This window comes from Lontra canadensis, unplaced genomic scaffold (genome assembly GCF_010015895.1).
Source record: "Lontra canadensis isolate GAN:19392208 unplaced genomic scaffold, GSC_riverotter_1.0 scaffold75, whole genome shotgun sequence".
In the NCBI taxonomy this organism is placed as follows: Eukaryota; Metazoa; Chordata; class Mammalia; order Carnivora; family Mustelidae; genus Lontra; species Lontra canadensis.
This window is the reverse complement of record NW_022631069.1, coordinates 3721780-3748524: the sequence shown is the minus strand read 5'-3', so window position 1 is coordinate 3748524 and position 26745 is coordinate 3721780. Positions and strand designations below refer to the sequence as shown.

Here is a 26745-nt window from a genome sequence, read left to right as displayed (position 1 = left end):
GAAACCCCGAACTGTAAAGTTTGTGCTTGGTAGCGGTACTGGTAGAGTAGTGAGGAAACTATTTTGTGTTTAATGCATATTAGGAAAACAGTGATGCTATGAGGAATAGCGTTCTCACTGTGGCAAAGGGAGATACGAATAAGGAATGGAGGAAGAGAAAGATGAACCAAATTATTGAATGAGGCTTAGCGGTAACAGGATAAACTCAGGACCTTGTGAAAACTTTCCCATCTCTGAGAACTGACAGCCTAGAAACAAAGACTCCAGTAGCCTTGAGCACACCTAATACCCAGATACTGATTTCTAAATCCCATCTCCCACTAAAAGGAACAAGAGACTCTAATGTTTACAGGCTGAGGCAGGAAAAGGGTACAAAATGAGTCCAAGACATGCTTCTGTGCCAGAAAGTAGGAAGTTCTCAAAAACTGATGGAAACATGGCAAAGAACATGGAAGCACGCAGGGGTTCCCATTTGCCAAAATCTGGATCACCGAGCATCAAAAGAGTTGACAAAAAAATGCCATCTTAAGAAATACCCATGGGTCCATAATCAAACTAAAAAACAAGAAAAAAAAATTAAAAAGGAGGAGCAAAAGCTCTTCATTACTCAAGAATGTCAATGATGTATAAAGAAAAATACGGGTAGAAAATTGCCATCCACAAATATTTTAGTGGACTTGGAGAAGAATCACTACTGGATGCTAAAACACTGCATGAAAGATTGTTTTGGAACAGGACAGTTACACAATCTCAAATGTCACTTGATAAATCACATATTATTTACAAAGGGGAACAGGTGCCTCTGTGATAGAGAAATCTAGTGGATCAACTTAACCAAATAACCAAAGTTAAGTTCTCCAATAATGGGACAAATAGGACTGCATCTGCTCTCTATTGAGATGCCCGGAGAAGGACACGACACATCTATGGAACATTCCTGCAAGTTTTAACCAGAATCTAATCATGAGGAAACAGACCATCCAAATCTAGGGACACTATAAAACTGGCCCAGACCTTTCAAAAATGGTGATGTCATAAAGTACAAAAAAAAAAAAAAAAAAAAAAGAGTTGGCAAGTTTTAGATTAAAAGGTATTAAAGAGGCAGGACTAACCAAATGCAGTGTGTGATCCAGGATCAGCTTCTGGACTCTATCAGCAAACAGTATTATACTGATGGTATATCTCCTGACTGTGATCATGGTTTCATGGACTCCAGGAGACATACGTTTTTAAAAGACATATGTTGAAATGTTTACAGGTAAGGTGTCATAAGATCTGCAATTCTCAAATGTTTAGACAAAAAAAATTGTGTGTGTAAACAGAAGTAAACCAAATGTGTCAAAATTTTAATAACTGGGGATTCCAGGAGAAAAGTATGTATGTGTTCATCATACTATTTTTTCAACTATTCTAAAGATTTCTGATGTTGCAAAGTTTTAAAGAAGGAAAAAGAAATATCAACCATACCTACACCCCTTTCCTCTGTATTACCAATCTCCATATTAGTGTTTACTTCACCACCACCTAACATCTATATATTTACTCAATTATTCATTTGCTGTCTCTCTCCCCCACTATAATGTAAGCTTCACAAAAGCAGGGAAGTCTGTCCCTTGTTGTAACCCCAGTCCCTTGTATCGTGCCCAACACATAGCTGACTCTCAGTAAGAATGTGTTCAGTGATTCATGTTCACATTCTAGGAAGTATATACTCTCATTACCTTTCCTCACCAGTGAGTGATACTCTGTCTCTCTTTCAAGGCCAAGATAGTGAGGCTTGCAGAAATTAGGCAACTTACGGAAATTATAACTCAGGTGAGGAGCAGGGCCAGGGTGGGAAGCCAAGCATCTGACTGCAGAGCTGATGCTCTTAATCACTGGCGGGCAGCTTCCCATTGAAACAGGCTCCACCTGTAGGTGCATCTGCCCCTTTCTCACAGCCATCAGCATAGGAAAGTCGGGGCCCGGGGTGTCCTGTGATGGCATCCCCCTGTGACAGCATCCTTGCCTCCAATGACTCCCGGCTGCAATCCTTCCTCCATACCGCTGCCAGATTATTCCTCCTAAGCACATGGTTCTGATTCTGTGAGGCCCAGAAAGAATTCTCCTTTGCCTGCAGAAGATAATCCAGACTCCCATCCGGGATGTGTAGAGCTCTGCAGCAGGGCCTCCAGGTCCCACGGGCACACGTAGGCTCTAGGGACACCAAATGATTCTCAACTGCCCAGGTTCACCCTGTACACTGTGCTCCCCTGTCTTTTTCACCTCTTGGAATTTTTCCCACATCATAGCAGGTCCACACACCATCTATCCTCCGAGGCCAGGTTCAAATATCCTCCCTTCCATGAAGTCTTTGTTTCACAAGACAGAGTTGATTCCACAGAAGACACTGCTCCCTTCCCTGTAGACGCCCCTAGCACTTTATGCTCAGCCTGTCTTACAGCATTTACTTCTGTGTCTTAGAATGTAGGCACTCCGCGATCTCTCAACCCCTCCGCGCTAGGCAGTCTCCAAAGACACGTACCCCATAGACACTCAATGGGAGCTGAGTGCAGAATGAGGATGGAAAATTGACTTAGTGTATGTGCAAAGGGGCCCCCAACGGGAAACCCTCAAGGAAAGAAGAACTAGTTAAGCGTTTATTATTATGCTTCAGAGGTTGGCTACGGCTGTGTGTGTAGGGGTTTATAAAGGTGAGGAGATAAAAATGGAGACATAAATATTTCATGGGGCTGTTAACTTAGCTGAAGAAATGGGAAAGGGATGAACGCAGTTCTACACGCACAGATTTCTTTTACATTTTCAGGGGAGGGGAAAGGAGCACCAGCCTCCCTGCTTCGGAATCCTGAGGCGATTCAGTCATTTTTCTTGGTGGGTCCCTGTCCCAGGTCGGGTACCCTTCGGGCAGGAGCTCAACTCAAAGGCGGCGCGGCGTCGGAGGAGAGGGGAGCAGAAGGGGAACCAATCGGCAGTCGCCGCTCCTGAGCCCCACCCGGCGCGCCGCGGATAAGCCGAGTTCTTTGGTATAGGTCCAGCCGCCGGGACCGGTCCTGGGGGAGCTTACCCGTTGCGGAAGAAGTGAAAGGCCCGTCCCAGTGCTAGGCGACGGTACCCCGGGGGTGGGGGTGGGGGACAACAAGTGGTTTCGCAGTCACTGGAACCCCAGCAAAGGCACACCCTTTCGGAGAAACACCCAGTGGGGAGGTGAAAGGGCTTGGGGGAGATGGGGATTAAGGATTCTAAAAAGAAAAAAACCACCGGAAAAGTGAGCAAGCCACAGTCCCATCCCTCTTCCAAAGGCGGATTCCGGTGCCCAAGGTCAAAGTTGCTTCCCGACTACCCACGGGTGACTTGTTGAAGTGACAACTCTGCCGGACAAGGTCCCGCGGGCTGAGTTTCTTCTCCCCAACCCAGCCGTGGCCGCCTCGAGCGCCGCCGGTCCACCCAGCTCTGGAGCCCTGAAGCCATCGACACCCCCAGAGCTGCCCAGTCCCCGCCAGGGCACGGGGAAGGCCCCCACTCACCGAACTGGAGCGCCAGGAAGACCACGCCAAGGACCCCCGCGGCCCAGCCACACGCACTCCCTGCGGTCATGGCGCGTCCGGCTGGCCTCTACGGCCCTACTGCGCAGAGCGCACCCTAGTAATTTCGCTAGCAGCTTCCCGCGGCCCCCCCCCCCCCCCCCCCCGGCCTCCCCGCTGTACCAGCCCCGCCCGCTCCGGCCCCGCCTCGTCTCTCGTCCCCTGCTTCCTGTCCACCCTGTTCCCAGAGTTTTTGTGCTGCCTCTCGTCTGCTCGTTGGAGCCCTTCCATCAAAGTGGCTTGCGTTTTAAAAGCCAGGCTTCTCTTCGTTCCTCCCGCTGCTCCAGCACTTTTCCTGGACGTCTGGGACGCGATGGAGGCAACTTTGTAACTGGGGGGAGGGGAAGCTGCGTCCCACTCGGCAGGCGGGTACGGGACCGGAGAACTCCGCCGCAGGACCGGGCGGCTCTGAAGCATTTCCTTCCGCGCTTTCCTCCAGCAGCAGCAGCAGCAGCAGCAGCAGCAGCAGCAGCAGCAGCAGCAGCGCGGAGCTTGCTGGAATATTAAAATATAAGGAAACGGGACATTTGGGGCAACTGCTAGAACGTGCGGGATCACCTGATGCCGCCGGTCCCGCCTGTCTTATTCAAGTTCAGGCCACCTTTTCCTTAAGCCTGCCCGCCCCCGCCCCCACCCCAACCTTCCCTTTCCCCGGAGCTGGGACTTCAAGCCTTGGGTTTCTCCCTTCTCAGTTTCCTCTTTGTTTTCCTCCTCCTCCATTTCAGCTGTGGACTTTCCCTTAGGCTGAGGAGCCAGGTTTGGTCGGGTCTAGTCGCCCCTTCACTGTTCGGCCTCCTCCCAAACCACCGGCCTCAGAGGCAAAAGGCACTTGGAACATTCCATCCTAGTGATTAGTTTTTTGTTTTTGTTTTAAGATTGTATGCATGTATGTATTACTTATTTGAGAGAGAAAGAGAGAGCGCGAACCGGGAGAGGGGCAGAGGGAGAAGCTGAGAAGGAAGCCGGACTGGGGCTCCATCCCATGACCTAAGCCAAAGGCGGACAGGCGCTTATCCCACCGCGCCACCCAAGCGCCCCCTATTGGTCATTCTTCTTGATTGGCTTGTCCTCGCTCAAATCTGACCCCAGACCGGAGGACTCGGAGAACCAGCTCCTCACGTGGCTTCCCTGTCTTCCCCTTTTCCTAAAGAAGCACATGAATTGCCCCCGCCCAGCTGCGGGAACTAAGGGAACTCTAAACCTCTTCTGGTTAACAGGACACCCTGCTGTCCTAATAAACACCAGAGTGATGTCAGTTTAGAAACGGAGTGGAAATGTGCTTTATTGTTGCTGTCTTCTCCATCAGCCTCAAGTGAGGATCCCAAAACCACTCAAGACAGTTGAACTATACTGTAACAATTCATTAGTTCTTAACTCAAGCATAAAATCTTAAAAGGTATCTGGGCGGCTCAGTCAGTTAAGCACCTGACTCCTGATCTCAGCTCAGGTCTTGATCTCAGGGCTGTGAGTTCAAGCCCTGTGTTAGACTCCACACTGGGTGGGGAGCCTACTTTAAAAACAAAACAAAACAAACAACAACAACAAAAAAAAACCTTAAATCTTAAAAGGCATCCCTAACAATGAAATTTCTGGGACCAATGTCATGTACCAGGAAGCATTCTACCTGAAGACATTCCCTATCAACTGTAGATACTCGGAACATGAGGAAGGTGCAATGTATAGCACAAAATGTGAGAAAATCACCATTTCTGCTCTGCCCTGGGCTGGTGGGAACTCAGGCCAACTGAAAAAGGTAGGATGAGGTCAAACTTTTAGACTGGAGAGCTTCTGAATGTTTTTGAACTGAGAAGTGATATAACAGCAAACATCTGCTGAGCACTTACTAAGCCAGGCCTTGTGTTAAGTCCATCACCTAAACTAACTTAATCTTGCTGCTCCTATTTTCACAGAAGAGGAAACAGACACTCAGAAAGGGTAAATGTCTTGCCCAAGGACACACAGTAAGGGGCAGCACGGGCAGTCCAGCTGAAGTAAATCTAAAACACCACTCTCACCCTCTCATACAGAAATAGCCATGCTATGGACTGGACTGGCCAGCAGATGCTGTCAGTCCAGCAGGGCTGTGGAAAAGTCTGCCCAGTCACATGGGGCTGGGAAGTATGCCTCAGGTCATGGCCTCCAGCCTTTGGGTAAGGAATGATTCATTAGGTCTTCTTTGGTTAGATGTTCCTCTGACCAAGTCCAACAAGCAGTGCCAGCTTTCTCATTAAGAGAAATGCTTTGCTTCTATCAAGCCATTTTGGGGGAAATATTTATTTCATACCCAATGTGGGGCTTGAACCCAAAACCCCAAGATTAAGGGCCTCATGCTCTACTAACTGAGCCAGCCAGGCGCTCCTTCTACGCATGGTCTAGCAGACTTCATGAATTGTAAGGACCTATTTTATATTTTTATTTTAGCCAGAGGCTTCCATTGAGATTAAACAATAACTTTGTTGTTTAACCCTTAAACTGTCCCTGCTCCCCTTCCCCCAGGGCACTTAATTAAAAACAAGTCCCGGAAAACCAGCTCCAGGTGTGAAGGCCAAGAAAAACAAGGCTGTACCCCCCTCGAGTCTAGCCCTGACATAAGTACAGCCATCTTGGCAAAGCAAAAGCCGGCACCTTGCACTGTAAGAGTGGGTTAGCATAAGAATGGCTATCCTGAAGGCCCAGAAGCCATTTTACTGAGCGTCCCTAACCAGCCCACAGGACGTACAAGACTTGAGATAAGAGAAAGTAGCTAAAACCTAAGAAACAACTAATTATAATCCAATCCATATAAACTTACTAATCATATACCACCAGGGTGGTTAGGTGGTGGCGCCACAGGGACCAAATGTTAAAGAAAAGCAAATAGTTAACTTGCAGAGATCACTGTCCTGCAAGTCAGGAATCTCCCTTGGTTTGCAAATGTACTGGTGATTTACAACAAAAAGGACTATCTCTTCAATGGCCCAATTTCCAGAGATAAAGGGCTCAGTTCCTCAAGGCCCAAGGTCGCACCATAAAACTGAAGGAGGCTGAGGCAGAAGGAAATGTAAATAAAGTTAAATTTCTTCTAAACCTAAATCTCACTTAACCGCCAGGATGGCGCCAGGGTGACGCCGGGGTGGCAAAAGGTTAAACAAAGTTAAACTGTCAAAGTGGGGTGCAAGATATGTATGTAGCTATGGGAAAGTGCCTTGAAAATGCTATATAAACCCTTGGCTTTGAGTGCTCGGGGTCCTTGTTGAAACCCGCTGCGCCGGGCGGATACTTGGACTCCAGCTGGCTGGAAATAAACCTCGCTGTGCAACTTGCATTATCGAGAGTGTTCTCTGTCTAATTGAGGGGTGGTCGACTCCGTACCCTAACAGAGTCAAAAGTGGCTCTGAAAGGTGAACCTGAGTTAGGCAATGGGCCCAAAAGGCTCTATTCGTATACTGAAGACATGCCCCCAAAAGGAGAGCGGATGTATTTTTCATTGGTGCCAGTAGTGAGGACCAGTCACATCTGCTTATCACTGCAGATAAATCATGAATTAGAGGGAAGAAAGGAGGGCTCATCCAGCCTGCTCACGTGGCATGGGGTTGCTGCTCTTCCTAGCACATCCCTCTCTGGTTCTTTGGCTCTAGTTCTTGCCTATCTTGGAACTACCCCCCAGGAAGCTTAGAAATCCCAGAACGAGCTGAGCGAAACACTGCTCCCAATCTTACATACATGGAAATTGTCCCAGCCTCTTGTGGAAATGTACATTTTCACTCATATAAATACTGGGCAGATTTGCACCAAAGGCATGGATGGGTAATCTTCTTCCACAATACTCCATTTCCCTTTTTAAAATGTGCCTTGGCAGAAAAAGAGCATTTGGTAGAAAAATTAGGCAAAAGTAATGCGTAAGACATAACATGGAACCATTCTGGGTACCCAAGGGATAAACAATCCCATTTCAACTCCTGGCCAGGCCAGCAGCTGCAAGAAGTTGATAAGGATGCAGCAGATGGGGCTGCGAAGCTGAGGAAAGCGTGCATTAAAGCCTTTGAAAGGTTTGATTTATTTATTTTTTTTAAAGAGAAAAGGAAGCACCTCCCTCTGCTTTTTACCCGCTATCTAGTTTCTTTTGCAGCGTCAGTGCAATGTACAAAATTACAGATGGGTTTTGCCGAATCATGTGTCACTGCTATGGTTTTAATCATTCTATCATTCTCACTTTGCCGAAGTGGTGAACTCCTCGGTACCATCCCAGTGTTCGAGTGGTGTGGGGAACGTGGACTGGTGTGCTGTGTGGAAGGGCACCCTGAGCAGGAAAACCCAGCTCCTGCTCGGCTCCTGCCTCCCAGAAAATGCTTGCTGATAAGAAAGGAGGTGTGGTCTTGTTGTGGAGACTCTGTAGCCAAGGGGAAGTTGTTCTCCCATTCCTGTGCTCCATCAGTCTCCTCCTACCCCTTCCTGCCCCACCCCAAAAAGGAAAGCTGGTTAGGGAGCTGTACTTGTGAACCTGCCTATTAGGCCTCCAGGTGTGTGGTGCCTGCGCAGATCTGGGGGCAACATGGCCTTGACAATCAGGGTAACTGTGTACATGTACTATGATTCATCTTTAGCAATTGACAATAAAGCATCTTGGGAAAGGTCCCCTCCCCCCCATCATCTGTTCAAGGCACTCTTCAGGCTGGGGGCAGGGTGGGGTAATTAAGGTTACAGTGCTTGACCCTTGAGCCTAGCAGGCCAACGCCAGGGGCAAAACACCACACCTCCAGCACCCAGTTTCAGAGGAGAGAGGCAGTTTAAGAGAAAGGAGGACAATAGGCTCCAGTAACTGTAAACAGCCGTATTTTCAACATAATTTACTACAGGTCTCTGAAGTGTATATAAAACATTTTAGTGCAACATTTTACAAATAGTTTTCCTTTAAAAAAAAAAAACAAAAAACAAAAAATCCCAAAAACAAATCAACAGCTCTCTACATCATGCATGGGTAGTTTTCTTACCCTACCTGTTTTGTCAACAATAAACGCAGAGAAACCATTGTTTGAAAAGAATATGAAAACCTGCTACAGAGACACCCTGATGAAGGAGGGTGTGGTTATATCAGTATCCTGGGATGGGCCTAGCACAGTGTAGTTTTTCATGAATGCAACATTGTAGCTGTAGATAAGTCAAGAGAACAGCTGGTAGTTTTCCTCTCCGGGTCCTCGGCCTAGAACTCCCGAAGGCCGTGTGCAATGAGGTCTCCAGCCACTGGAGGGCACCATTACCACTCATCTGACACCACATTTCCGTAGAAATGGCCAAACAAGGTCCTGGGTATTTTTCGAAAAAGCTGAAATGCTCACCCTTTGATGGTAGCCCCCAGCCCAAGAGAAAATATACAGGGGGAAAAAGAAAAGAAAAACCCAATTATTAAAATACTGGCTTCGGTTTCTTTTCTTCCTTTTAAATTTCCTGCAACTGCTTCACATTATTTAATTTGTGTGTTACCTACTTTTCTATAGCTGAGAACCAATGCAAAGTCAACTCTTCTCTGTCGTTTATACTCCCAGTCCCACCCAGCCCTCTGGAATCTTCCCCTTCTCACAGAGGAGAAAGTAAGTCATCTTCCCTCACTGACTCAGGCTACAAATGAGGGGCTAATTTTCCCACAGAAAGCCCACATGGCTGAAAAGAAATAGGGCCAAGGACTGTCTTCCCTCACTGCTGAGCCGGCTGACTACCTCCAAAGTGTTGACGCAGCCTGCATCATAATGAGAATGAGCACATCGGGCTACAGGGGGGGGGCTGAAGGGGTGGTGCCTACACACGGCCCCATAGGAGAGCACTGGAGTGGGGGGAGGAAAGGGAGGCAGGCTTCCCCTCAGCTGAGCACCTGTGCCACCCGCACCCCCACGGACCCCGAGACAGACTGGCACCCACGTGGCCTCCTGCCACGTCTGTTCAGCCTCAGAACAGACGATAAACTCTCTGGTTAGACTTAGCTCCAGAGTCCCTGGTGGCTTTTTCTAAACTGGGAATTCCCTTGGGATTCAAGATGCACGCTCAAGAGGAGAGGAGATGGTGCTCTTGGCCGTCAAAACAGAGGAGCCCAGGGCATAAGCACTCCTCCCATGGAGTGGGCAAAAGGCAACACTTGTAAACCAGTATGGGGCTCCAGGGGAGCCAAGCACACTGCCCCGGGATATAAAGGAACAGGGTGACACTGGACTTGTTGGGCTTTGGTGGGCATTCGAATGAGATGCCACCATAACAACAAATAACCAAATCACCAAAACCACAAACAAGATCCAAGAAGGGGAAGGGCAAAAAGCCACACCCAGGCCTACGATGACTTCGCACTGAGACTAGGTCCTCTGATGGGTCATAAAAGGGTTGTGTCTGGACCTCTCCTGGGCAGATAGATATTCTTACGGTAGTAAGACACAGGGGGAGAGAAATGGTGGATAAGAAAGACAGGGCTCTCTCTGAGGAAACTAACTGCAGGCAAGAAGAAAAACCTAGTCTTCATACCTCCATCGCAGCAGTTACAGCTCCCCTGGTCTCCAAGGTCAGACTCCCTCCAAGGTCAGACTCCGGAAACCACCTGGTCCCACCCTGACCCTTGCAGGAACTTAGCCGTCAGCCTGCCCTGTGCCCCCTCCAGGTATACGGTGTCCTGTGGTAGCTGCTCGGGCCCTGATGTGTTCAGCTCAGACTGTCCCCTTTTCAGGCTCCCTGGCCACTTTCCCTTAAGAGTTTGGCAAAGCACCTTGGAATGGAAGCCCACCCGCTCACAGTTATCAGTTAAGAGATTGCTCGTGCAGAAGAGATCGAGCCAACAACTAGTCCTTTCTCCTTCCTTTGCTCATCACTGGCTTTGACCAATCCGAAAGTCAGGAGCTGCTAAACGTAGCCCTCTCCCCACTTTAGCTGGCAAAATGCGTGCCATTTGGAGCTTTTGACTTCCTCTCCAACAAAGTGGGGGTTTTGTGTTGTTTTTTGTTTGTTTTCATTTTTTTTTGGCAAGCTTGGGATGAAGCCTATTTTTCGCCTCCTTGACAGGCTGGTTGGGTACCATCTACTCCTAATGGGGTTATGCTGGATTTCTCCTGTATGTACACAGTTCTTTGAAGCAAATTCAATGCTTTCATCTTGACTACAAAGGGGTTCCAACCACTCCAGCTGAGGGAAACGATAAGATACAAATTGGGCCCACACTATGCATAATTTTCAAGTCTCATTAAGAAAGTAAAAAACGCTCGGGCGGGTTCTGATCCATGGGTAGCATTTTCAAGTATGCAAAAACAGTAAGTCTTGGAAGAGATTCCTTTGCGCCGGAAAGTTCATCCTTCCTTTTGCCATCAGTGGTACTTTTAAGAGAAATTCGTCCGTCACATTACGGAATCCAAAAAGGGTAAACTGAAGGGATTTTAAAAGAGTCCATTACAAAGAATAAGAACCCCTGTAACATCTATCTGGGAATACTCTATAAATCAGTGAGTAGACGTGGCACCTGGAGCTACTCACTACATTACCGGAAACAAAAACAAGGAGCCTAATTCTGTAGGATAAGGACTTCTGCTCCAGAACAGCTAACCAACCAGGACTGCCACCTCAAGGCAGTTTGTCTCTGTGACTGATCGGGGACTTCGAACGCTTCTCAAGTCTGACAGTTTTCGGCGCGAGCACTCCAGGGGTTGGGTGGCGTCCACTGCGTGATCACAGAGCAAGAGGCAGGAAGGCAGAGTCTCAGCTCCTCCGCGGCTGAGATCCGCTGGGCTCCCCTTAGTCTATGGCTCCTGGGTGGATGCTGAGCACTGGGGGCTCCAGGCAAGTGGGGGAGTAGTTGAGGTGTGGCTCTTTGATCCACAACAGGGGCACCCCGTTCTTCCCGTCCGAGTTCTTGCTAGAGTTGCGGCTCTTGAAGCGCACCAGCAGGATGGTGATGATGAGGATGCCAAAGATGGGGAAAGGGTAGAAGAAGACGAAGTAGAAGAGGGCGTCATTGGAGCAGATGATGGACTGCAGGGTGGAACCTGGAACAGAGGCAAGACCGTGAGGGCTGGGAGCCTGGACCTCTGGTCCTCGCTCCCGGAAGCCCTCGCCCAGTCCAACCCAGCTCCCGCACCCACCCTGTCTTTTCCCAGCTGCTGTGAAGAGAGGAGAGACCACCCCCCTAGCCTTGCTCTCCCAGAAGCGCCTCTTCCCATTCACAGCTGGAAGTTCATTCAAAGCAATGACTCCGTCTCCCCGCAGGGAGCCAGTACTGACTGCCTGGAGAGCCACAGAACCAAATGCGTTTTATTGATTGCGAGCCCAAAGGGATAGTGGAGCAGCTGAAAGTTCTCACCACCTGCCCGGTGAGAACTTTACACGTCCCTCTGGACTCAGTTCTGCTCCAAATGTCCTTCTTTGGGAAGGACACGTTCTCTCCCCACCTCCCAGCTTCTGAAAGCAGTTTTACTGGAAATGATGCTTACTCACTTAACATTATCAAGTAAAATGCCATTACGGACCATTTACCAATGTCCACAGTGTGTGTGTGTGTGTGTGGCTGTAAGGAATTCAGTGCTAGTTATTCCTGGATGTGGAAGGTAATGAAACCTGCTCCCCCACGCTCCAGACCCAACCAAGGTCTGCTCTGGTGTACAAGACCTCAGCAGCGGACCGTTTTCTCTGGAAAACAGGGTTGCTGGATGACCTCTATGTGCTATGAAACTTAATAAATAAGAACATCCACAGTGGGAAGATAAAATGTGGACTAAACACCTTTGCTGGTACTTTGGGGTTATTCAGTGGATTATGAGGGGGTCTTAGTATGATTTAGGCTTTTCTCTGCTTCCCTTTCTACTGCATAGCCATTGCTCAGTGTTATTAAGAAAATTCAACACACACTTATACTTGTTAGATTTCCAAAGCATATGAAATTGCTGATAGTCGCCCACTTTCGACCTACAAAACCTCAATTTCATATGGTTCCATCTCCCAAACAGGAGGTAGTCAAAGAAAAGAAAAAGCTGACAAGACAAAAAAACCTCAAATCAAAATTACCCAGTACAATGTTTTGGCTGAAATGGAAAAGAGGTTATGGTTTCCCGCAGATTTTTTATTTGTGCATTGCAGGCCAGTTCTATGATGACACACGCCATCTTCTGTCTGCTCTATGACACACTTGGACAGGAGGGCAACTTAAAAGAGCGACTTGTGAGAACAAATCATTCAGGCCAACAATGATTTCTTCCAGTCTCTGGCTGTGGAGTCCCTTGATCTGATGAGAAGTCTGAGCTCTGGACCTTTCTGGAGCAGCCGATGGTGAGCAGGTGCCTACAGTATCACTGGTCATCCCAACCACTCATGCAACATCCAGCTCCACCCCCAAGTCACCCTCCAAAACACACGTGAGCCAGGAACTTGAGAAAAACAGAGCAGCAATGTACTCGGGCTTCATTTTGTGTCCTTCTGAGTCTGAAACACGCTACCTGGCTAGAGCAGGACTAGGTGATATATTCTGAAGAACGACACCATAATGTCGCTTGGGTACCTGGATAATGAAATGTTACCAAAAGGGAATCTGGTGGAACATCCAGTTGATTAGGAAGATTACTGGACGGTATGTTCCCACTCTAACTCCTATCCTCAACTGAGGGTCAACTATACGAACTGGTATGGCAAAGCCAAAATGCCCTCGACAGGTGGGAAAACTGTTTTGTAACCCCATAATCAAGTTCTGATTTTATTCTTCCAGACCGCTGGAGTCACCAGCTGGAACCAACGGTTGGAACCAGCAGAGACATCCTTCCCCTGTAACCTGGGCCGACTCACTTGTGTCCAGAACCCGGATGCCGATGGGGGCCGACTCCTCCTCCGTCAGCCGGTACCACTCCTTCTGAGGGCTGGGCAGCCACTCCTCCACGCGGCAGGAGTAGTTCCCAGTGTCCTGGGGGCTCGCCTGAAGCACGGTGAGCCGGTAGAGCAGCGGGGAGAGCCTCTGGAAGCGAAGCCTGCCCTCCCAGGGGCTGCCTTCTGGGCCAAAGACGGCATCTGGGCCCACGCTCAGCAGGGCCGTCCGCTCCATTTGGTCCTCCTCTTTCTCCTCGTCCCCTTCCTCCTCCTGTTCACCCAGGCCAGGGCCGTCCCTTTCCCCTCCGGCTTTAGTCCTCAGAGAGTACCAGGCCACAGCGAAGCGGGAATCCTGACTCGACCGAGACACAATGCTGCAGTCCAGCTGGAAAGCTGCCTTCTCGGACACTGTGGTGTTGGGGACCACCGTGTCCACCTGCAGGGCAGCGTCTGGGGAGTGGGGGGCAAAAAAGGAAGAAGAGGTTGTTTTAATTTCTTTGCTCAAAATAACCTGAATGTCCATCACCAAACACACTCTAGTAACACAGTAATACTATACAACACACACCTATTGAAAGGAGCAAGGTGGTGCCGTGTGCCCGGCGTGGGGGAAGGAGACTCCAGAAAGATTGCTAGGCTCTAGAACACTGTGTACTCTACAGGTCACTGTATGCAGAAGAAAATATATTTTATTTTGACACACCTATCTGTTTATGTTTGCTTTGAATATCCGCAGAATTCACAAGAAGCCGGTAGCATGGCTGCTTATGGGACTCTGCGGAGGAAGCAACGTTTATTTTCACTGCAACCTCTTGCAGGGGCTGAAGGGTCCCCCTAAAACTCACGTCTATCTGGACCCTCAGAATGTGACCTTCATTGGAAATCACGTCTTTGCAGATGTGACGAACTCACCCTGGATTTAGGGTGGGCCCAAATCTAATGACTCGTGTCCTGATAAGACAAGGGGACACACAGAGAGAAGGACACAGAGGCAGAGACTGAAGCAATGGGGCCACAAGCCACAGGACACATGAAGCCAAGAGACGCCGGAAGAGGCAAGGAAGGATTCTTTCCTAGAAGCTTCATGGGGAGCCTGGCCTTGCTGACAGCTTGCTCCTAGACTTCTAGCCCACAGAACTGTCAGAGAATAACTGTTGTTTCAAGTTACCAAGTTTGTGTTAATTTGTTATGGCAGCTCTGGGAAACTCACTCAACCCTCAGCAGCTTCTGAGTTTGAACCGTGTGCGTGGGGACTGTTACCCACATCATAGTGAACCGAGGAGCAAAGTGTTCTCCAAAGACTCAAGCCCAAGACCTGAAAGGGCCCCTCACCCTGAGCACAGACCACCCCCCACCTTGCCAGAAGGATGACACGGACAGCATCCTCCCGACTAAGACAGGAGACACAAAAGGGCCAGGAAGAGGGACCCAAGCAGGTGAGTCACACGTCACAGACACCACCAGGCAGCATAATCAGTTTCTTTATTTTGCTGCTGCCCCCCACCTTTTTTTTTTGGCTCAATGGGACAAGTACTAAACAAATAATCCACTCCCTACCTCTTAAATGGCCTGTTTGGCTCTGTTTATGAAATATTCATGACAGATGCCAACACAACGGCAACAAAAGGAGAGATACTAAATCGGATTCTGCTTGGAGGAAAACCAAAGAGGAGCATTTCCCAAGTATTGTCCTGGGCTTTCGATGAATTGGCTTAACGTTGCTCACAGGACAACACAAAGCTGGGGTCCCCTCACCTCCATGGGGCTCTGCCAAGCCCCTCGAAACCCCCCAGGGCCCATCTAGAATCTCAGTGTGCATCGCTGGCACAGAAAGGCTCAGGAACCTTCTACAGGTGGCGGGAACAGCGCCTTGGCCCCAGCTCCCAAGGGGGAGAACACATTGGAGGGCAAGGCGGCAGGATGCAGAATATCCATTCAAAGGCAACTCACATTCCTTGGCTCATGGCTTACCCTTCCAGAGAGCAGGTAACCCCAGAGCCAGGAGAGAGAAATGCTCGAGGGGGCAGTCCACGGTGTCTTTGCTCTGTAGCACCTACTGCATTAGTGTCCTAAAGCTCCTGACGGCCGGCCAGTGAGAAGCAGTGGACCCCAAACGGCAAGACGAGCAGCTCCTGGACATTTAGTTTCCTGGAAGGATCTGTTCCTCATCTACTGTCCTTTGTTTTCTTCTCGGCTGAATGCTTATGATCTAAAGATTGATTGATTTATTCTAGAGAGAGAGCCGGAGCAGGAGGGGCAGAGGGAGAGTCTCCAGCAGACTCTGTGCTGAGCGCGGAGCCTGTGAGGGGCTCGACATCACAACCCTGAGATCGTGACCTGAGCAGAAACCGAGAGTCAGTGCTTCACGGACTGTACCACCCACGTGCCCCGAATGCTTAAATATAAGCAGGGGAGCTTTAGTTTCAATTTCCTGGCTCCCTCGCGTGCCTCATCTGCAGGAATGACTCAAAGCAAGTTTTTTGAATGAAACGAATGCCCACCTACCCACGCACTCCCCCTCCCCTGAACATACCTCTCTACTAATTTGGTTGCCCATGTCTGTCCCCTTTTAGAACAGGCCCAACCATCTCCCTATGCAAACCTGAGCTCTCTTTCCTGTTTCAGGTACAAGCCCCAGGAAAGAAGGCCACCTCCACCTCTCCCCTGTATGTTAGGCTAGAATGCAGCAGGGACTTGGTAAATGTCCGTCCCCTCCTAGTTGCCCTGCAGCCCTGGAGTGGGGACGTGCACATGGTTGGGTGCTGGGGGACAAGAGCACTTCGAAGCCACCTCTCTACAATTTCATCTTTGAGAGAAGACACGCAGCAGTTTCTAGGCATGGTAAAAGAAAAAAAACAAAGGCTCTTGGGAACTATGAGTAACTCGAAGCAGAGGTGATTTCCCATCCTGCGTAGGCAAGACACAGAGCACTGAGATAATGCCTCTTTCCCAGAACAAATGGTGTGTTCACTCCGAGGTGTGTTCCATGACACGTGGGCCTGGGCACAGCTGCGAGGCTACCATGTCCTACCCACGAAAAGAGCGCTCTCGGGAGATGTGCCAACGTGACAGATACTTCCAACAGACTATACACAAGAACGCTGGGATGCACAGGAAACGAACAAGACAGAGCGTTCACGTGGACACAGGCCACCAGTCCATTTCTGCTCCATGTCCTCTGGGGGACCACTGACTTTTTGCTGGGACCAGGATGGATGAGGATGTGGTGTTCCAGAGGACCACCTCTGCTTTTATTATGGGTGGAAATGTGTAACCATAATTGTACTGAGTAATTATGTTCATTTAGCTACTATAGAAATGACAAGGACAAGAAAGGCCACACAGAGTGGTCACTGGTACCAAAAAATTATTAGGTAGTGAGAGATTAACTTTCATCTTTTCCTATGTAAAGCAAGCTATTTCTATTTAAAGCACGTGAATCAATTCTTTTCCACTGAAAATCCACAAGCTTAACTTTTTTAAGCCACATGGCTACTGTTTCAAGATTTTTGCATATCCACCACCTTCTGAGCTGGAACTGTACTCTTTAACAAGGAAATACTCCACATTCTACAACAGTTAACTGAAAAATGCTATTCTGGTTAAGAAATAGAACCACTTTAGGCCAAAGCCAGATGTGCCATTTTTCCATTCACTAGGGGGAAAAAAATGTGAGACAATTCTGAATGCAAATACAAAATGTAAATGGTCATATATTTAACTGCAAACAATGTGTTAATACACTCACTCCGTGCAGTGCACCAAGTATAACCCTGAGAGGGGAAAGACCCAGAGCCCCGAGGGCCTGGGGACATTAACCCTCACCTGGCCTCATGACGGTCACAGCCATCTGCCCAGCAGTGTCCTCTGCCCGCTTATACCACACACCGCTGGGGCTGGGCAGCCACTCCTCCACGCGGCAGCTGTAGGTCCCGCTGTCCTGCACAGCGACGTTCTGGATGAAGAGTCGGTACACGCCAGGGGAAGGACTCTCCAAATGCAGCCGCCCCTTCAAGTTATTTCTGGCCGCCTGCTCCCCGTAGTGGAACGTAGCTTCGCGGCTCAGGCGGGCCACGGTCTCCCGCTCCGGGTGGTTGGGCTTCCACACAAACCACTCCACCAGGAGCTGGGAGGCCACGCTGGTGCGGTTCAGCACCACACACTCGAGCTGCACCTGCTGCGTCTCCAGGATCGACAGATTCCCCTGCGCTTGGCTGAGCCTCAGGCGGCTGTCTAGAAAGGCGAGGAAAGACATATTAGCCTCATGGAACAACAGGCAACTCGCATGCACCCTTTCCATGTGCAGGCCCATGGATGCCTTCCACGTACTGAAGGGCAGCGGCCTGCTCAGTTAGCAGAAAGGTCTCCAGGCTGTGGCACCCCACACATTCTGAGTCCCTTGACCATGTACCTGAGTTCACAGACTGCAAGCAGTTCATGGAAACAGCTGTCCCCCAGTTTCTATCTCATCAGTTCAGATGCATAGGAGAGGACAAGCACAAGGTACAGATGACTCCACACCCAAATGAGAGCAGCCCATGAGCCTATGGGTGACCAGCAGGGCTGGCTGGGAAGGGCCAAGCAGATGAGGCCATGGTGAGACCCTCTTTCAAACCAAGAGCAAATTTTGAAAACTGAGCACATGACAGCTAGAATATGCTGGACCATCTACCACAAAAGAACTGCAGACAAGACAAATATGTTCCTGAGTTGGCTCTACAAATCGCAATTCTTACTTTCTTGGGTTCCCTCTCAAAGTGAGAACAGAACAGATCTGACCTTAGTAAAAAAACATCTGATATTGATGGAACCAGTGACTTGAAAACTCAGCCAATCAGATTCTCTTCCAGAGAAAAAGTGTCACTGATGATGGTATGTCCTGATGACATGCATGTTATTTCATAAAAGGTCCTGATGAGTCTATCTGGACCAGGGGAGCCAAAACCTACAAAACTGTAAAAGCACAGAAGCACCTGGGGAAGGACACCTCCTGAGTGACACCCAAGGTGAGGGTGGCATGCACGAGCAAATTTTACTCTTTTTATACTTCAAAACTGTCGGAATATTTTACCATGCAATTCAGTAAGTTTTATAATTAAAAGGTCAAACAATTAAAATAACAGAAAAAAGGGGCGCCTGGGTGACTCAGCTGGTAAAGTGACCAACTCCTGGTTTCGGCTCAGGTCATGATCTCAGGGTCATGAGACCAAGCCCCAAGTTGGGCACCACACTCAGCACAGAGTTTGCTTGAGATGCTCTCTCTCCCTCTCCCCCAGCCCTCTCCCCTCACTCATTCTCTCTCAAATAAATAAAATCTTAAAAAAAAAAAATAGAAAAAATATTTTATTATTTTTATTTTTTAAAGATTTATTTATTTAGAAAAAATATTTTAAATAACCAGTCTCCCAAAAATATACATATATGTGCGTGTGCGTGTGTATAAGGCTATTAACTCTGGTGGTCTCTGGGTTGAAAGATTATTTTCTTCTCTCATTGTGTGTTTTCCAAAAGCTCTATAAGCATATTCTTTCTCATCAGGTAAAGAAGGAGAGGGGTGGTACGTAGAGAAAAAGAACTGGAAGCAGAGGAAGAAGAAAACAACAAGGAAACAAACCCAAAAAAACACTGAAAAGGAGGGATGTGTTGTTTGAATCAGCATCCTGTGAGTTTTCTGTTTATAGTGCTGTATTCCCACCAACAAAGATCTCACTGTGTTTTGACAAAATCCGTGCAGCCCTGTGTGTTGGCCCAGTTAGCTTGCTGTAAGTCTGCAGTCTCAGATGGGGAAATTCCCTTGATAAATTTAGGATCCACTGAGAATCTCTTCGTTTCTGCACAAATGAGCAAAGGCAACGTTGATGAATGGTGACTAAGAGGGAACTCGAAGTGGGCGGGGATCATGTCCTCCCAGCGGAGAAAGTGACCCAAACTGAAAACAGTCAGGAAGAACAGAAACCTAAAAGAACATCTGTGGGCCAAATGACAACTGTCAGTTATCAAAAGCCCCAAGGACCAGCCTGAGGTCTCTGGAAAAACCAAGAGGGATAATGGAGACCAGAGCTTTCTTCGCAATGCACCCGCAGAAGGGTTCACAGAAGTGTCACCGTGAGGGGCTGAGAACCCTGCATTGGGGCAGTCTCAGCAAGACAACATCCCAAGGGAAAAGAAGGGGAACGGCCCCAATGCACTCAGTGTGGGCCAGGCCACGTCCTGGCCTCTGCCTCTGGTTCCATGCGCTGTCTGAACAACGGTTTACCGAGGGCCCTGGGAGACAAGCCGTGGGAACAGAAAGGTGAAGAATATATCCACACACAAGCACATATTTAGTTCTACATATAATACATACTATCTGATAATAAATGCAAATAAATAAGCAGTTCATAATTACTCACATACAAATAGGTAAATAAACAGAATGCCAGGTGGTGAGGTATGCTGTGCAGGGGACAGGGAAACGGGTACAGGGTGACTAGGGGGCTAGTTTAGTTAAAATGCACTAGGAACACCTCTTTGAGGAAGAATGAGATCAATGAATATCTTTGGTCAACATGTTCCAGGCTAAGAGAACAGTAAGTACAAAGGCCCTGGGGTGTTTGAGGAAAGCTGCCATTTGTTTCTTATTCATTGAGTATTTATTAAGGGTGCCATACCAGTGGCTGAATATACAAAGACAGAGCCCTGCCCTCAAAGTACTTAAAGTATAGTGGAAAAGAAATGCAAACAATTAATTATTACATCAGGTATTTTATAAGGAAAAAGGAACCTCTGATGATACTGGAGAAAGCAGGGAAGGCTTCCTATACGTGGTGCTGAGTGAAGTCCTGGGGATGGAGTGAAGACAGGAGAAGCAGGAGAGGGCTGTTCCAGGCAAAGAGGAAAACATAAATGAAGACACGGAGCTGGGACTTGGGGTGCAACAGAGCACCTTGGCCCATCAGGAAAGACAGGCTAGTGACAACAGATTACAGGCCATGTAGGAATGAGGGATGGAGAGGGAGCTAAATGGCCACATCGTGTGGGCTGTTCAAAGAACTAGAAGAGTTCTTCAACAAGGAGAAAGGGAAACTGACAGGGGCACCCTCCACATGTGAAAAGATATGACCCAAACTTATTCTGGGTTGTTCCAGAGGCAGATCTAAAACCTGGAGGGGAATTACAGGGAGGGGTTTTTCAATGAGCAGGGCTGCCCTGTGGTGGGTGGGAGGGAGTCCTGCAGAGCTCAGGTGCCTCCCCTGGTCTGTCAGGAAGCAGAATGGGGGCCCCACCCACACGCTCTGAGATGGGGGCCAAGGGCTAGTCTGCTTTGAAGATGGGAAGGAATCCCCCCCTGGGTGGAAATGGGTGGTAAGAAAGAAAGGGGAGCAGAGGAGGGAGACCAGAAAGTGCCTCCCAGGCAAGAATGCTGGGTATGAAGCCGGCACCAGCCTGAGATCCAGGGTGCAACCTGAAAACCCAGAAGGAGATCCAGGAGCCGCTGGGGTCCTGGCCTCACCGCCTTGTGCCCAGCACAGCCACCCTGTGGGGCCAGCCTAGTGAGGAAGATGCTGTCCCTAACAGCAGAGCAGAGGGCGCTTTCCTGAGTTAGCCTCAGCACCAGGAGGCGCTAGGACGAGTCCCCCCCCCCAAGCATGGGCCCCACAGAGCCCAACCCTCCCGCCCCCCCAGCTCCAGGCAGTCCCTCCATGCTAAAGCCACTGGCCTGGGACGGCCGTGCCCTGGGTCCTTACCTGGCTGCTTCACGGTGACCTCCGTGCGCCCCGAGACCTCCTCGGCCAGCTTGTACCAGGCGTAGTTGGGGCTCAGCAGCCACTCCTCCACGTGGCAGTAGTAGCTGCCGCTATCGCTGACCTCAGCTCTCTGCACCGTGAGGCTGAACAGGCCCCCGGACACGTGCCTCTCGAACTGGAGCCTGGACCGCAGGCCCTCCTCCTCGGCGTAGGTGCCATACTCAAAGGCGGAGCTGTGGGTGGTCTTCAGGATGAGCTTGCCATCGGCATCTGAGGGCTTGTGCACGTACCACAGCACAGCGAAGTGGGAGTTCTGGCTGGTCTGAGACTTGACGGAGCAGCTCAGCTGGATGGGCCTGTTTTCCACCAGGGTGAGGGTCCGCTTCGACTTGCTCACCTGCAACTTTGTCACTGCAAAGGCAAAGGGGGGACAGTTCAGCGGAAGCGCTGGAAACCTGGCCATCCCTGGCCTTGCCTGCAGCCCCCAGCCAGGCTATGCCCAGCACAGCTTCTGGAAGACTGAACGTGGACGGCCTTCCCCCGAAGTGCGGCTCAGTGTGAAACAAGTGGCAAGGAGCTGGCTTTACCCCGACATCCCTCCACCTTCCTCATATCACCCAGCCTCTAGGGGACTCAGGACACTCAGATCTGCCCAATCACTTCCTGCTTAGCAAGTTTAATGGCTCCCAACTGCTTATCGCTTATAAAGATAAAGTAATTCCTTTTCACAGTACAAAGTCCCTCCAGGATCTGGCTCTTGCCCAACTGTTCTGGCTCATCTCCACCACTCACCCCTCCAGCAAATCCCCCCCACCCCACCACACCGCTCCCCCAGTCCCTCTGCACCTCCTTTTTTTTTTTTTTTAAAAGATTTTATTTATTTGCCAGAGAGCGATCACAATTAGGTAGAGAGGCAGGCAGAGAGAGAGGGGGAAGCAGGCTCCCTACTGAGCAGAGCCCAACATGGGGCTCGATCCCAAGACCCTGAGATCATGACCTGGGCCAAAGGCAGAGGCTTAACCCACTGAGCCACCCAGGTGCCCCAAGCACCTCCTCCTTGAGCTCTGGTCTCTGCCCCTCTCCTTCCACCATCTCCCCTCTGGCCCTTCTGCGCAGTCATCTCTCCACTCCCCCTTCCTCCTTCCCACTCTGGACCGGCAGCCCCAGTCGGCGCTGGCATCAGAACCCTCTACATATCTTCCAGCTGTTTTTCCTTAGTCTCTCTTCCACCCTAACCTGTGAGCGCCTTGAGGGCAGAGATCAACCTTTTCCCTGACAGTCTGCAAATATTTCGAGTGTACTCCTCCTGATGCTGAGTGCCAGGGATGGCCTGAAGAACACCACCATTGTGCCTAGGGACAGTCTTATCATTACACCCCCCAGAGGCTGGCACAGTGCCTGGGCTTCAGAAAGTACGTGCTCAGTGTCTGCTGGGATCTGTGGGGGAGAGCGTGCCCGAGAAATGTGGTAGCAGGCAGTCGGAGGATTGCTGGGGGTGGTCTTCCTGCAGGCAGAGAGGGGGAGGAGGCGGAGAAGAAAGTGGCGAGCAATGGGACAGAACGGAGCTAACTCCAGGGTCCTTCCCCTCGCTGCCCTGCTCCAAAACCAGAGGAAGGGCAGACACAGTGCCACCCTACCTGCTAATTAAGGACTGGGCTCACCTTTATGGTGGCAAGAAGCCAAGGTCTAAGAAAATACATCTCAAGAAGGTAATCTGGGATCATACCCACTCCACCCTTATTACACCTGGCTCTGCTTACTCTCCTACCCACCATTATCCCCCTACTGAAAAGGTTTTTAAAAAAGGAAAAAGACACAGCTCCAAGTTCCTCCTTGGGAGCTAACAGTGAAAGCAGCTTTTCACACCCCAACTGAAATTTCTGAAAGCCCCAGACCGTCATTTGGACACCTTGGTCACGCATAAATCAACATTCTGGATGGCAGAGAGGATTCAGCAAGCTAAGGGACGGTGGGATCTAATACCCAATGCCATTACTGCAAAAGCAACTCCAATAACGAGTAACTCAGTGTGAATTAGGAGACACTATTCACGAAGGACTGCTAAATTCACATTCCCACAGACCTTCCCAAGCCATTAAGAGCAAACCAATATGAGTGGCGCCTGGGCGGCTCAGTTGGTCAAGAGTCTAACTCTTGATTTTGGCTCAGGTCATAATCTCAGGGTCATGAGATCAAATCAAGCCCAGTAAAGGGCTTCATGCTGGGTTTGGAGTCTGCTTCAGATTCTCTCTCTTCCTCTCCCTCTGCTCCTCCCCGCACCCCACCTCTTCCCCTCTCTCTAAAAAAAAAAAAAAACAAAAACCACACCAATATGAGAGAGAAATCCTATGTCCCACGCCCCACCCTTCTTTTTGTCTTTTTTGTAAACAAGCCCAGTCCCCAGCCTTCTCCCTTCTTCAAACACACAAAGTCCTCCAGGGCACACAGGAATCCAGGGCAGGGTTTACCAGTAAGCTTCCCAGCTCTGCAAACTAGATGCATTTAGCTTGCCAGTCGACTTTTCAGATCCGATTCCTACAATACTTGAAACAACCAGCTCCCTTTTCATTCCCTTCCAACCCAATTCACCACATGCAAATGATATCTATATCAGCACAAATGATACCACCTGAATTATCTGGTTCTTGTCCAAAAAACTGGGTTGTTCAGTGTAGAGTAGAAAGAGCTTTAAAATGTATTATTAATTGGGGCCAGATTATTTTTGCAACTGTTACTAAGGAAACCTCAATTGCTATAGTAACTGCATATGTTAAACTGAAATCCTATGACTAAGCCTCAATTCGGTCATGTGGTCTGAGAACAAGAATCCAAGGAAGGAAGATGTTTTAAAGCATTTCCATTTTTTCTTTTCTTGCCATGTCAAAATATTGTGAAGTGTTGAAAAGCTTGAAAGAGAGGCACTTTTGAAATGTGGTGCCTGCCTGACAGGTGGGCAAGGGGTCATCTCCTATTCTGTGCCTGGAATTTCCATCCCCATCTCAAGGGCAGGGAGGGTCTTGCCTGAAGCCCAGGAAAGCCCGCAGCCCCCATGCCTAATTAGGAAGATCTCAGGAGTCTTGTCTGGTACTGCCCTGGGCAGTAGGAAGCCTGCCTGCACCATCATCCTTCGTGGGGAGGGGGCGCAGCCCACTTTAGGATAGAATTTTCTTAAAAAAAAAAAAAAAAAAAGATTTTATTTATTTATTTATGAGAGAGAGAATGAGGGAGAGAGAGCATAAGAGAGGGAAGGTCAGAAGGAGAGGCACACTCCCTGCTGAGCAGGGAGCCGGATGCGGGGCTCCAACCCAGGACCCTGAGATCATGACCTGAGCCAAAGGCAGTCGCTTAACCAACTGAGCCACCCAGGCGCCCTAGGACTGGTGGAATTTTCATCGGTGTGATGACAATACCTCATAGGAGTATTGTGTAGCCTAAACGCAATGATCTGTAGAAAGTTTAGCAAGAGTTTATTTACATTTTTACTACTTCCATTTCATTTTGGTCTCTGGGTTCGGTGCCACGTTCAAAGCACACCATGAGACCCAGAACTGTCAAACAAAGTGGCAAACTTTCTACTAGACGCGTAGCCCCTGGCCTGGGCCCGGCGTTGCCTGAGAACTTGACAGAGATGCAGATTCCCAGACCGCCCCCGACCGCCCCGCCACTGACTCAGAATCTGCCTCTAACAAGATCCCTGGGTGATTCACGTGAACCCTAGAGCCCGAGAATCCCCAGACAGAGCCCCAGGAGTGAATGGATTTGGGGAGGGAGACAGCACACAGGTGATGGGAAAGCCAGGGGCAAAGGCTGGGTTAATCCACAGCTGGGAGTCAGCAGGAGGTAGGGGCAGGAAGAGAGGCTGGGAGCGAGGCCCCACCTGCCAGTACAGGCTCAGGTGGGTGCTGCCTCCAGGGGGCGCCTCAGGCTCCCAGGTTGTGGGCATTCCCATGCTGTGCCCCGTTTGAGTGAAGGGCCCTTTCTTTGTGCACCTGGAGAGTCTTTCCTAGGCCTTTCCTTTTTTTTTTTTTTTTTTTAAGATTTTATTTATTTGACTGACAGATCACAAGTAGGCAGAGAGGCAGGCAAAGAGAGAGAGAGGAGGAAGCAGGCTCCTTGCCGAGCAGAGAACCCGATGCAGGGCTCGATCCCAGGACCTGGAGATCATGACCTGAGCCGAAGGCAGAGGCTTAACCCACTGAGCCACCCAGGCACCCCTTTCCTAGGCCTTTCATGGGGCGGGATTCTGGGTTTGGCATTCTGGGAGAGGTGGCTGTGTTACAGCAAGGACAGGTGGAAGGCAGAGAGAGGTGTCTGGGGGAACTCAGCAGCCAGGGAGAGCCGCAGCTTCACCGGCCAACCCACCCATCCTGCAGACCCTGTTTTGTATGTCATCCCCCAAGCCCCTGCCCCAAACTCCTTTCTTCCATCAGTAAAGGATTTCCTTACACCCTGGAAGAGCTCTTATAGACTGTCTCACGCTGAGGTTTGTTTTTTAAAGGCCTTTTGTTTCCTACGAAATTATAAGCATCCGAAGGCCAGGGACTGTGACCCAACCATTTGCTAAACAAATTAAGAAAGGGGTGATTGAGCAAATATGTGACCGATCTTCTCTTGGAGGTATGGGGATCTAAAGGAGAGGCATTTAATCCTGACTGCGACAGGAGGGACAGCTCATTTCACAAAGTGTGCAACATCTGAGCTCAGCCAGCCCTTGAAAAACGAGTGAGTAGGTGTTGCCCAGGCACAGGAAGGGAGAGAGAGGGCACCCAAGAGAGAGGGGACGGGGAGCAAAGTGAGAACTGCTTGGCACACCACAGTCAGGGAGAGCAAGCGGTCAGTCCTGCCGGTGAGGTCAGAAAAGTAAGCCTCCACCGGTCTGCAAGGGGCCTGGGATGCATACTAGATGCTGACCATCTGCGGCTCTCGGGGGGCCATGTGGGGCCTTGTGGGGCCCTCCGACATCAGCATCACCTGGGGATGATGATTACTTGCTGAGACCACTGAACCAAAAAGCTGGGGGTGGGGCCCGGCAAGCTGCAGCCTCACCAGCCCTCAGACAAGTGGGAGGCACCGTGAGTCAGAGAAGACACAGGTGTGGCCGTGAGGTGGCCACAGGTAACCCAGGAGACCGAAGTTTCTGTACGGGGGTGCGCAGGGCCAGAGGGACAAGTGAGGAGACTCGGGCAGTGAAGGAGTAGAGGAGAGAGGAGGAACACTGGGCTTTACTAAAGATAGGTGACAGCGATCAGAACACTGAGGCGCAGACAGGGCCAGGCCAGTGGCCAGACAGCAGACGTCTGTCAAGTTGAGGGAAGCAAGTCAGGCGAGGAGGGAAAGCTATGGGAGAGAAATGAGTGTGTGTGTGTGTGTGTGTGTGTGTGTGTGTGTGTGTGTCACACCGTCCCTCAGAGAAGGAGATGGCAAAGACACATGCCAGTCAAGCAGCTACTATACCCTACAGTCCCTCTATCCTAAGCCCCTACTCTTCTCTCCCTTCATGGTTAGGCCCTACTTGACCCCTAGAATCTCTGGCTGGCCATATTCAGCCTGCAAGGGAGCTCTTCAGCCCCCACCCCGAACCAGGGGGAACTTCCTAAGCCACAAACAGGAGCTTACTGCTCCCAGCTTGGGGCCTGCTTGGGGCT

General features: G+C 49.8%; 2 protein-coding genes across 5 annotated transcripts in view; both read right to left on the bottom strand.

Moving 5' to 3' along the window:
• CD58 (CD58 molecule) overlaps positions 1 to 3660 on the bottom strand; it is a 38980-nt gene extending 35320 nt beyond the window's left edge. For both annotated transcript variants that reach the window (XR_004385434.1, XM_032881342.1), the window contains exon 1: positions 3525 to 3660. Coding sequence is in view for 1 of the 2 variants with exons in the window: in XM_032881342.1 (XP_032737233.1) it covers positions 3525 to 3594 (70 nt within the window). In the remaining variant the exon portion in view is untranslated. The remainder of the gene's footprint in view (positions 1 to 3524) is intronic.
• A 6885-nt stretch (positions 3661 to 10545) lies between these two features.
• IGSF3 (immunoglobulin superfamily member 3) overlaps positions 10546 to 26745 on the bottom strand; it is a 91566-nt gene continuing 75366 nt past the window's right edge. For all 3 annotated transcript variants that reach the window (XM_032881339.1, XM_032881341.1, XM_032881340.1), the window contains 4 exons: positions 21101 to 21511; positions 17199 to 17606; positions 13356 to 13823; positions 10546 to 11569 (listed from right to left, as the gene is read on the bottom strand). In XM_032881339.1, the coding sequence (XP_032737230.1) occupies positions 11319 to 11569; positions 13356 to 13823; positions 17199 to 17606; positions 21101 to 21511 (1538 nt within the window). In that variant the 3' untranslated portion in view covers positions 10546 to 11318. The remainder of the gene's footprint in view (positions 11570 to 13355; positions 13824 to 17198; positions 17607 to 21100; positions 21512 to 26745) is intronic.